General features: G+C 44.3%; 1 protein-coding gene across 1 annotated transcript in view; it reads left to right on the top strand.

Annotated features, from left to right (window-relative positions):
- The window catches only part of LOC126997239 (uncharacterized), a 231,959-nt gene that overhangs the window by 24,467 nt on the left and 194,802 nt on the right, over nucleotides 1-12,690 (top strand). The window contains exon 2 of the mRNA XM_050858237.1: nucleotides 10,787-11,034. Within this exon, the coding sequence (XP_050714194.1) occupies nucleotides 10,787-11,034 (248 nt within the window). The remainder of the gene's footprint in view (nucleotides 1-10,786; nucleotides 11,035-12,690) is intronic.

The raw sequence follows: 12,690 nt of genomic DNA, 5'->3' as shown, positions 1-12,690 counted from the left end.
TGGATATGATAACAAGGTCCGAGGCTAAGCGTTCTGCAGCCTCCAGTCTAGAGTCTTATACTTTTTGTTAGGAGAGTCTTCCGTTGAAAGAAACTGAATAATGCAGAATAGAGTAATCGGCGTTCGAGCGGATATGCCAATTTGTTTTGGAAAGAAGTTTATTAATAAACAACAGAAAGATAGTGTGAGATAGGAGAGAGCCCTGCCGGACATCGATGTTCATTGCTTTACTGGAAGAACAATGACTGTCTACCACAGCATAGAACAGCCGGAAAGGAAGCTGGTACAGAGTGAAGGATAGAATCCGTAGGAGGGCAGCTTAGAAAGCAAGGATTTGTGCCAGACTGTCAAAAGCTTTCGAGATGGTTGAGGCAGCAGCAAAAGTGTCACCGAAACGGCTATGAAAGGCTAACCAGGAGTCAGTTAGGAAGGTTAGAAGATTACCAGTAGAAAGCCCCTTGCGGAACCTATACTGGCGATTAGAAAGACTGTCAGAAGTGTATTGCTTTTTATAAATTTTCCGGTCAAGGTTTAATTCAAAAGTTTTCGAAACACAAGAAAGTAAAGCTATAAGGTGGTATTTTGAGCGATTGGAAGGGTCACCTCTTTTAGTCATAGGCTGTATATAGCAGTACATCCAACAGGAAGGAAAGTTAGTTGAAAGACAGAGACGAAAGAATTTGAACAAATTGGATGTCAGCACGGAAGCAGTTTTTGAGGACACTAGGAGGCACTCCATCAGATTCATAAGCCTTCTGAAAATTGAGATCAAAGAGGTCATATGATACATCCTTCTTAAGAATCTTAATAACAGGCATAGTTGAGTTAGTGAGGGATGAGTAGGGTGAATATGCCCTGAATCGTCTGAAGTGGAGTATCTAGAGTTTTTTTTTCTTACAGGAAAGGAAACAGCTCAAGGGCAAAAAAAAATATTTTGAAAAAAAAGCCCACCACTCACTGCTCCTATAAAAAGCGTTCTCTGGAGTGGCCGAAAGATACGTCAATTTGGGGAGGAGAGGTGTCCTGATACCCTACTCTTGAAAGAGTTCACGTCGTAGGCAGGGGGAAATACAAATGAAGGAAGATTGTTCCATAGTTTACCTGGGTGAGGGACGAAATAGTGAAGATGCTGGATAACTCGTGCGTAAGGGACTTGGACAGTAAAGGGATGAGCTTGTGTAGAAAGTCGTGTGCGGCGAGGCCGCAGATGGGGGGAGGCATGAATTTAGCAAGTTCAGAAGAGCAGTCAGTGTGAAAATATCGATAGAAAATAGAAAGAGAGGCAACATGGCGGTGGAATTTAAGAGATAGAAAACTATCAGTAAGAGGAGGGGAGTTGATGAGACGAAGAGCCTTAGACTCCACTGTCCAAGAGAGCTGTGTGTGTGGAGCTCACCCCACACGTGAGATGCATACTCCATACGAGCGAATCGTTCAGCCTTAGATATATATGAGAAAGCTGTGCTGCCATCAGGACAAAGGAGAGGTAGGAAAGCTGAAAAAATGAAATGGTTAGAGAGTTAGTAGTTCCTTTCTGGAAAGTGAAAGGGAACCGACAGGTCTGCAACACTTACCGTGGTATTAAACTGCTCAACAAGTCGGGCAAGGTGGTCGCTCATCTATTACTGATGCGAATTCGACCTCATCTACTAAAATTTCAGAGACCTGAGTAATCCGGGTTCACGAACGGGAAGTCAACAATTGACCCGTCTTAGCAATTCGCGTCCTTGAAAACGCCGACGTGAGTTTCGACAAGGGCTGCTCGCAGACAATGCAGATCTCTGGTTGGGTTTTGACTCTCTGTATCGTGCAGAACTCTAGGATAATCTGCGGATTCATCGGAACCCTGGGACTGAGAATGTTGTGAAGTGTGAGGGAGGCGTTTCCAGCGTCTTCCCTGTTACTTCAAGAGTGAGACAGGGGTGCGTCTTTGCCCCGTCGCTTTTCAACACTTGCATGGATTGGGTATTAGGCAAAGTTGTTGATCAGTGTCATTGCGGAGCAAATGTTGGCGATGTCAAGGTCATTGATCATATTTTTGCTGATGGTGCTGTACTTTTCGCGGAATCGCTGGAGGTCTTGGCATTGACTCTGGGAGTACTTGCTGCATGAGGAGGTGAAGCCTCTGGGACTGAAGGTCTCCTGGGCCATAAGCAAGGTCCAGTTGTTTGGAGGTTTGATGGACGACACAGTTCAGTCTCTTCATTCATGTAGTGAGAATGTTGAGGTCAAAATAAGTTTCACATACCTTGGTAGTGTAGTGCATACGAATGATGGCTCTTACCAGGAAGTCACTCGACGGATTGACCTGGCCCACGGTATAACAGAATCGCTCAAAAAGGTATATGGCGTTGTCGGTATCTATGCCGACGGACAAAGATTCGAATCCTTAAGTCGTCTTAAGGCTGTGAGACATGGACACTAAATAGTGACTTAGAGAGGCGTGTCGATATCTTTGGTAATATATGGCTTCGTAGGATCATGAGGTATCACTGGAATGACCTCGTGTCGAACCTGTGACTACGTTATGAAACTATATCGAAACCTTTTACCAGCTTAGTCCGTGAACCCTAACTCTGGTTAGGATTAACCTCAGACCTTACTATCATTTCCGATTGGGGTAAAAGGAACCTTGTGTCCTTCAATGCCTCAAAAACCCAATTTCTCCACCTATCAACTCGACACAATCTTCCACCTATCCCCTATTCTTCGACAACACTCAGCTGTCACCATCTTCAACACTAAACATCCTCGGTCTATCCTTAACTCGAAATCTTAACTGGAAACTTCACATCTCTTCTCTCACTAAACCAGCTTCCTCGAGGTTGGGCGTTCTGTATCGTCTCCGCCAGTTCTTCTCCCCCGCACAGTTGCTATCCATATACAGGGGCATTGTCCGCCCTCGTATGGACTATACATCTCACGTGTGGGGGGGCTCCACTCACACAGCTCTCTTGGACAGAGTGGAGTCTAAGGCTCTTCGTCTCATCAGCTCTCCTCTTCTTACTGATAGTCTTCTACCTCTTAATTTCCGCCGCCATGTTGCCTCTCTTTCTATCTTCTATCGATATTTTCATGCTGAGTGCTCTTCTGAACTTACTAACTGCATGCCTCCCCCCCTTCCGCGGCCCCGCTGAACGCGACTTTCTACTCATGCTCATCCCTATACTGTCCAAACCCCTTATGCAAGAGTTAACCAGCATCTTCACTCTTTCATCCCTCACGCTGGTAAACTCTGGAACAATCTTCCTTCTTCTGTATTTCCTCCTGCCTACTACGACTTGAACTCTTTCAAGAGAAGGGTATCTGGACACCTCTCCTCCCGAAATTGACTTCTCTTTCGGCCACCTCTTTAGATTCTTTTTGTGAGCAGCGAGTAGCGGGCTTTTTTTTTTTATTATTGATTACTTTTTTGTGTGCCCTTGAGCTGTCTCCTTTGTTGTAAAAAAAAAAAAAAAAAAAGTGGGCACGCACGCTTCCCGGACGCCGATCCTGCTCGAAGGGTTGTTTATGTACTACACCTTATCACCTTCAAATTAAACAAAAAGAACTTCAAATTAAAAAAAATGACTTTAATATTAAAAAAATTGACTTTAATATAAAAAAATGACCAAATTTAAAAAGTTTACTTTCAAATTAAAATACTTGACTTTCAAATTAAAAGAGTTGACTTTCAAATTAAAAAAAATATTGAATTTCAAAGTAAGAAAATGTAATTAAACTGAAAAACAAGTTAATACCATGTGAATATGTGTAGAGAGCCTGTTTTCGTAGCTTGTGGGATTTTTTATCATCATATCCTCATTGGCAACTCTTTCGCGCCTCTAGCAAACGGTGCTAAGCACAACTCAGCCTTTTTTTTTAATCCTGCACTGGAAATGCATTTTATGATGGAAATTTGCAACTCTGGTATTTTTTACGTGTACAAAATTAATATATCTGTGAAAAACCGCAATAATATCCTGAATAAAGACAATGGTAACTGAAATAAAAGCGACCGAAGGCAACTACAGTATACTGTGGCAAAAAGACAAACTGTCCGGCCGACCGGCCGTAACGCTGAAACCAGTGCATTCATATGGATTTTTTTCATTATGCATTACAGGGAGACAGTGAATATAACATGTTTATGAAGTTTCATTATGATAGTGTTGAAAATAAACTAATAATTGAAGTTTTATTGTTGCGTTACATATCACTTTATATAACGCGCATTCAGCTCCCATGCTCAGTCAGTTGTCTCACTACTGCCGCAAAGGTAGGTGCATGATAGAGTTTCCCGCAAATTGAGAATAGTTTGGTGACATTATGACTCGTCCCACTCTCTTATTACTAATGTTATTGTGTTAATTTTTTATCAGAATGTACTTCAAAGTTTCTATTTGTTTTGTGTAATGGTATCTTTTTGTTATTATACAATATAATACCATTATGATGCATTTATTTACATCTTAGTGTTACCTGCATACACTCTGGGAGCGATTGCAGCAAAAACTTTAATGTTACATTTTTGTAACGAACCCAATAGTATTATTATTAATAACTTTAGGTTCTGATGTACGTTCTGTGCAGAATAGCAAAAAGATAAAAAAGGTAGGAAAAAAGTGGCAGATAATAGATAGAGCAGTTACTGTCAGTATGTAAACAATCATTACAATACAAAAGTTTCTATGTAGGCATACAGAAACTGCCGAAAGAGTATTATTATAAAAAGTAAAATGCTCGCTGGATTACTGAGAGGGCTGAGTTGTGCTTAGCACCGTTTGCTAGGGGCACGAAAGAGTTGCCAATGAGGATATGATAAGATAAAAAATCCTACAAGCTACGAACAAAGGCTCTCTACACACATTCACATGATATTAACTTGTTTTTCAGTTTAATTATTTTTTTTTAATTTCGAAAGTAATTTTTTAAAAATTTGAAAGTCAACTTTTTTAATTTGAAGGTAATTTTTTAATATGAAAGTCAACTTTTTTAAAATTTGAAGTTCATTTTTTTTAATTTGAAGGTGAAAAAGTGTAGACAAACCAGAGCGGAGGAGACCAAGGGGATGGCCACTTAACTCATTGCTGGGGTAAATCGATGGATTCTGTCCGGTGGGACTTGGGCTAGACGGGGCAGCTACGTGGAAGCTTGATCGGGAGGGCCTCCGGCATAGAGGCGGCGAGAGCGTGAAGCGACGCACCCCCTGGCGTATGTTCCCCGTTAGTTAGCTTGTATCTCTTGTTAATTAGCTACGTGTCGATAATAACTCACCTGTCCGTAACTGATGGAGTACTGGCATTGATCCAAACACTCCTTTTCCTGACTGCAGTGACAGTGCCACTCAGTGCTCCCATCAGAATTGCCTTCTTCAAGTGAGGCGGATGACTATTGTTCGTTTTGGAGGGTTGACCTCCTCGGCCGCTAGGATGGTGGGCAGATTGAAGGTTAATAACCGGCCTTCAACCAGCCCACCTTACATGTTTAAGACTAGGTGTTGGATGTGGAGAAGAACTCTCCATTTGAGATTTATCTACGGCTTGATCACGAGGTGGACTCGCAATCTCCAGCAAGAACTATCACTATTAGAGCAGTGCAAGGCTCATTAGTTGAGTTCTCGGTACTACCAGAACCTCACACACCACACACCTCATCCCTCTTGCTTAAGAGGGGGAAGTAATCACGTCTTATATTATGTCAGTGGAAAAACTCGGCCTGACCTGGCTCGAACTGCCGCCTGTCAGATATTGAAGCCTGGCAGCGCAGCGCTTTACCGACCAAACTAACAGAGGTATCACCTCGGTAATGTGCTGGCTACACACAGAGGGGACTCTGACCCGGAAGCAGTAAACAATCCATGGAAAATCAGAAAAGTACATTTTAAGGTCATCCAACCTAGTGTGTGTGTGTGTGTGTGTGTGTGTGTGTGTGTAATAATAATGATAATAATAAACGGGTAATTTAATACTGGCAGCCGTTAGACTGAAAATGTACATATTATGGTTACATATTAAAAATGAAATTCGGGTGTGATACAATTACAAGAAGGGGGATGGAGGAGGGGGATTGACGTATATGTGGGAAGGTTGGGACGAAGGTGCTTGGAGGTTGTCCGTTGGGAGTGGACTGCAGTGGGTGGTGGTACCGGGAGGCAGCCTCTTCAAGGGGAGGACTACCCTTCTGGCTGCCGACCTGAGAGGTGTCTTAATAATTCCTCGAACCTCATACTTATCAATTTCTGCAACATTCGCGGTTTTCGTTCTAATTTTCATTCTGTGGAACACCATCTCTCCTCCTCTAAACCTCACCTTCTCTTCCTCACCGAAACACAGGTTTCTGAGGCTACTAACAGCAATCTCTTCTCTGTTCCCTCCTACTATCTCTATCCTAAATTTCAATCCAAAGCTGGATGTTGCGTCTACGTGCGCAACGACATCACTTGCTCTCGTGCCCACGACCTTGACTTTTCAGAATTTTCCACCATCTGGCTAAGACTTCATTGTCATTCTATTAATTAATAAATCTGTACTGTTTATCTCTCACCTAACTATACTAACTATGTAAAATTCTTTCACTACTTGAACTCTAAAGTGGTGCACATCTTGACCCACTCTCCCTTCGTTGAAATCTCCATCCTAGGAGATTTCAATGTTCACCACCAGCTTTGGCTTTCATCCTCTTTCACTGACCAGCCTGGTGAACAAGCCACAACTTTGCTCTCCTAAACGCCCTAGAGCAGTTGGTTCAGCACCCTACACGTATTCCGGACCGTAATGAATGGACAACAACTTTCTGCAGTAAGTAAAGAAAAGGATCTTGGAATCACTATATCAAGCGATTTAAAGCCCGGTCAGCATTGTTCAGAGGTAGTTAAAACTGAAAACAAATTGGTTGGCTTCATCGGACGAGAGTTTAATAATAAATCGGAAAAAGTAATATTGAAACTGTTTAATTCGTTGGTTCGACCCCGTCCAGAGTACTGTGTACAGTTTTGGTCTCCCTACTACAGAAAAGACATAGAAAAGTTGGAACGGGTCCAACGAAGAGTAACACAGATGATTCCTAGGTTGAGAAATTTGTCATATGAACAAAGGCTTAAAGAAGTAAATTTATTCAGCCTATCAAAACGAAGAATGCGAGGCGATCTAATAGAGGTGTTTAAAATGTTTAAGGGATTCAGTGATATTAATGCGGAAGATTACTTTACAATTGATCGATCAAATAGAACAAGAAGAAATCACAATTTGAAGATAAGTGGTAAAAGATTCTCGTCGCACGAAGCTAAACACTTCTTCTTCAATCGAGTTGTTAATGTTTGGAACTCTCTACCCTGTGATGTCGTTGATAGTACAACAGTTACGGCCTTCAAGAATAGATTAGACAAGTGTTTTGAATCCAATCAGCAACTAAGATATTACTCATTGTCGTAATAACGTTAAGTTCTTTCGAATACTGGTGTCCTTGTCCGCTTTTATCGCCCGGTTAGTGGTAGCAGTAATGGTAGTTCTTTCCTCTTTTCTACATAAATTCCATGCAGTTTTTCCATGCTGCAAGGTTCTTTTTCCTTTCCTGCCAGCTTTGGCTGGAGGGATGGGGGGGGGTGGGGAGGAGCCTTCGCCTTTGCTGTCCTTCATCTTCCACCTTTGATTAGATAGTTAGTGTAGCTTGTCACAAACAACCTCGTAAGGACCAGCAGGTCTGCAGTTGTTTGTTCTTTCTTTGTGTTCCTTTGTGTCAAACTGTTTTTTCCGTTGGGCTCCTCCGATCACAACCTTATTTCTGTATCCTGTCCTATCGCTCCTGTACACCCTCTGGACCCACCGAAGAGGCGATGCTTCTGGCATTTTGCTTCAGCTCGGTGGGACGACCTGAGGATGTACTTTTTCGATTTCCCGTGGAATGATTACTGCTTCCAGGGTAGAGACCCCTTTGAGTGTGCCAGCGCATCACAGAGGTGATCGTCTCTGGAATGAAGGCATACATTCCACGTTCTTTCTCTACTCCTCATGCTAAAAAGCCTTGGTTTAATCACGCTTGTTCTCGTGCTGTCAAAGATAGAGAGGCAGCTCACAAAAGATACTAGAGCCTTCGCACTTCTGCTAACCATGATCTTTAGATTTCTGCTCGGAATCGTGCCAAATCTATTCTCCGACTTACCAAAACTCCTTCATTAATAGGAAATGCCAAAACCTTGCTTTTTCTAATTCTTCCCGGGACTTCTTGCATCCAGCCAAAAACATCTCCAACTTCACTTCTTCATCTTTCCCTCCTCTCCTTAGTCCTGGCGGCAGCACCGCCGTCTCATCTATCTCTAAGGGTGAACTAACTTTCTCAAAAAACTCCACTCTGGACGATTCTGGGCATATTCCTCCTTCTCATCCCCCCTCTGTCTCCTTTATGCCTATTCTTAAGAATGATGTTGTCTATGCCCTCTCTGGTCTGAATCCACAAAATGCTTATGGACCTGATGGAGTGCCTCCTATTTTCCTTAAAAACTGTGCCTCCGTGCTGAAACCCTTCCTGGTCAAACTCTTTCGCCTCTGCCTGTCAACATCTACCTTTCCTTCCTGGTGAAAGTATGCCTTCATACAGCCTGTGCCTAAGAAGGGTGATCGTTCCAATCCCTCAAACTATAGTAATATAGCTTTACCTTTTTGTCTATCTAAAGCTTTTGAATCAATCCTAAACTGGAAGATTCAAAAGCATCTTACCACTTCTGATCTTCTATCTGATCGCCAGTACGGGTCCCGCAAGGTACGTTTTACTAGTGATCTCCGTGCCTTCTTAACTAACTCTTGGTCATCCTCTCTTAGCCGTTTCGGTGAAACCTTTCCTATTGCGCTGGACATATCAAAAGCCTTTGATAGGGTCTGGCACAAATCTTTGCTTTCCAAACTACCCTCCTACGGTTTGTATCCTTCTCTCTGTACCTTTATATCCTGTTTCCTTTCTGACCGTTCTATTTTTTGCCGTGGCAGACGGTCACTGTTCTTCCCCTAAATCTATTAACAGTGGTGTCCCGCAGGGCTCTGTCCTATCTCCTACTCTCTTTCTGTTGTTCATTAATGATCTTCTTTCCAAAACGAACTGTCCTATCCATTCTTACGCCGATGACTCTACTCTGCATTACTGAAATTCTTTTAATAATAGACCCACCCAAGAGGAAGTAAACTATTCCAGGTTGGAGGCAGCAGAATGCTTATCCTCAGACCTTACCATTATTTCCGATTGGGGCACGAAGAACCTGGTGTTCTTCAACGCCCCAAAAACAGTTTCTCCACCTATCCACTCGACACAGTCTTCCAAACAACTATCCCCTATTCTTTGACAACACTCAGCTATCACCTTCAACACTAAACATCCTCGCTTTATCCTTAACTCAAAATCTCAACTGGAAACTTTACATCTCTTCTCTTACTAAAGCAGCTTCCTCGAGGCTGGGCGTTCTGTACCGTCTCCGCCAGTTCTGTTCCCCCGCACAGTTGCTTTCCATTTACAGGGGCCTTGCCCGCCCTCGTATGGAGTATGCATCTCACGTGTGTGGGGGCTCCACTCACACAGCTCTCCTGGACAGATTGGAGTCTAAGGCTCTTCGTCTCATCAGCTCTCCTCCTCATACTGAAAGTCTTCTACCTCTTAAAGTCCGCTGCCATGTTGCCTTTCTTTCTATCTTCGATCGATATTTTCATGCTGACTGCTCTTCTGAACTTGCTAGGTGCATGCCTCCCCTCCCGCGGCCCCGCTGTACGCGACTTTCTACTCATGCTCATCCCTATACTGTCCAAACCCCTTATGCAAGAGTTAACCAGCATCTCCTTTCTTTCACCCCTTACACTGGTAAACTCTGGAACAGCCTTCCTTCGTCTATATTTCCTCCTTCCTTTGACTTTAATTCTTTCAAGAGGAGTGTATCAAGACACCTCTCCTCCCGAAACTGACCTCTCTTTTGGCCGCTCATTACTTTTGTCTTTGTGGGAACAGCGATTAGCAGGCTTTTTTTTTTTTTACACATTTTTTTGTTGCCCTTGAGCTGTTTCTTTAGCTGCAAAAAAAGAAAAAAAAAATCCGCAGGTCGACGCTGGGTCAGGTGATGGTAGATGGTGGAGTGCAAGTGTGCAGTGTCTGGGGAGGTCACTCAGGTTACCGACTTAGCAACGCTGCCTGGCTGCTCTGCCCTCATGGGAGCATCTGCACATGCATCATGTTCAGCCTGAGTGCCGAATCGTCAGCACTGCACTGTCACCTGAACAGCAGCAGGGTGCACATCGGGACCTGGCAGTGTCCGTAGGGACGGGATATATGGCGGGCGTCAACGATACACAACCTTTATCACTCTCAGCGGCATCACCAACACACAGCAGTCTGTCTGTCTATGTAATTCACTTCATTTCACTAGATGTTCTTCGAAGTTCCTTGAAGCAATGGAAAGGGGCGGAGAATGGGGAAGGGGCGGAGAATGCGGAAGGGGCGGGAGAAAGTTCAACAAGCTGACAGGTGGCTGCTACTAAGCGCCAGGCCGAGGCTGCTACGGAGACTGCGCCGACCCATGTCTTGACCCGGCTGAGTCAGGACAGGATTATTTAAACACCGTCACAGGAAGTGTGTGTGTGTGTGTGTGATGTTTGCCAAAAATGAACGCACGAACTACCCTCATCTCCCCTCTCCAATTCCTAGTCCCCATTTCTGACTCCCCTTTACCCTCCCCCTTCACACACAACCCCCCCCCCCCCCCCGACACACACACAGCCTCTCTCTCTCTCTCTCTCTCTCTCTCTGTCTCATATTCGTTGTTTCTTTCCCCCAGAGGTGAATCTAAATTACATCCGCGTCACACTTGCCAACTTCCGACGCTACCACTTCCTCAAGCAACGCTTGCGTGCCCTCACCTGGCACCACCTTTGCGTCACATACGGGGAAGGCGAGACTGTCTCCTACCTTGACGGCGCTGAACAGGACCGTCACCGCTACGAACTGGGACAAAACATTACCGGAAATCATGCTAAGGTCGGAGCTTGGAACGCCGCTAGCAGCTACAGTGGACAGCTCTCCCAGGTGTGTGTGTGTGTGTGTGTGTGTGTGTGTGTGTGTGTGTGTCATTCACCATTGTCTGATCACGCTTTTACCTCGCTATCGCCAGCCAGTAACATTCCCGAAGGAGCTTGGAGCTCCGGTGACGAACCTTTGGGTATGGCTTGAACCTCACATCACACTTACACAGACACGGTAGGCTGGAGACAGCCCAAACTTGATGTCTTGGGTCCATTCACTGCTGGGTGGACAGGGGCACACTTTAGTTAAAGAAATTTCTCACCCGTCTCTACTCAGCCCGGGAATCAAACCTGAGACCTCTCGGTTCTAAGACGGGCGTGGTAACCACACACCACTGTGTGTGTATGTGTGTGTGTGTGTGTGTGTGTGTGTGTGTGTGTGTGTGTGTGTGTGATTATGATATTTCAGCATGAAAATATCGGTAGAAGACGGAATTTAAGAGGTAGGAGACTGTCAGTAGGATGAAGGGGGTTGATGGGACGAAGAGCCTAAGAGTCCACTCTGTTCAAAAGGGCTGTGTGTGTGGAGCCCCCCACATACACAGTATGAGAGATACATACATGCATATTCCATTCGAGGGCGGACAAGGCCCTTGTACATGGACATCATCTGTGCGGGGAAGAACTGGCGTAGACGATACAGAACGCCCATCCTAGAGGAAGCTGATTCGGTAAGGGAAGATAATTATGTAAAGTTTCCAGTTAAAATTTTGAGTTAACGATAGACCGAGAATGTTTAGTGTAGAAGAAGTTGACAGCTGAGTGTTGTCGAAGAATAGGGGATAGGTGTTTGGGAGATTGCGTCTAGCTAATGGGAGAAATAGTGTTTTTGAGGCGTTGAAGGACACCAGGATCCTTCAACTCGAATCAGAAATGAAAGCAAGGTCTGAGGTTAAGCGTTCTGCAGCCTCCATTCTAGAGTCTTGTAATTCCTGTTGGGAGGGTCTTCTGTTGCAAGAAGATGAATTATGCAGAGTAGAGTCTTCAGCGTTCGAGTGGATAGGGCAATTTGTTGTGGAAAGGTCATTGATGAATAACAGAGAGTGGGAGATAGGACAGAGCCCTGCCGGACACCACTGTTGATAGGTTTAGGGGAAGAACAGTGACCATCTACCACAGCAGAGATAAAATGGCCGGAAAGAAAACCAGAGACAAAAGTACACAGATAAATCGTAGGACGGAAATTTAGAAAACAAAGACTTGCTCCAGACTCTGTCAAAAGCTTTTGTTTTGTCAATGGCAACGGAAAAAATTCCGCCGAAACGGCTATGGAAGGATGAGCACAAGTCAGTTACGAAAGCAAGAAGATTACAGAACCCATACTGACGATCAGATAGGTCATAAGTGTTGGTCCCAATGGGTTTGGCACCAGAAACGTAAGCAGTTCACCACCCCTTTTTTCTTTCTTTTTTTTTTTTTGGTTGGGGGGTGTTCTAGCCTATAGCGCCGGTGGCATTCTTGAGGTGTCTGTCAAACGACCTTAGCCCGTTCGTGGCGTAGGCGAATTTTGTTTATAGTGGCTGCCGTGATATATGCCCGTCTACACAGCTGATCTCACAGCCGCTCTGCGTGTCACAGGCACAGGCTGCCACTTACATGATTAGTGCATCGACTCGCTGAGTTATGCTGATTACATGGTACTACTTCCACCCACAGTGGA

Source organism: Eriocheir sinensis, chromosome 12 (genome assembly GCF_024679095.1).
Source record: "Eriocheir sinensis breed Jianghai 21 chromosome 12, ASM2467909v1, whole genome shotgun sequence".
Lineage (NCBI taxonomy): Eukaryota > Metazoa > Arthropoda > Malacostraca > Decapoda > Varunidae > Eriocheir > Eriocheir sinensis.
The sequence above is the reverse complement of the archived record's forward strand: the minus strand, read 5'-3'. Positions and strand labels throughout refer to the sequence as shown.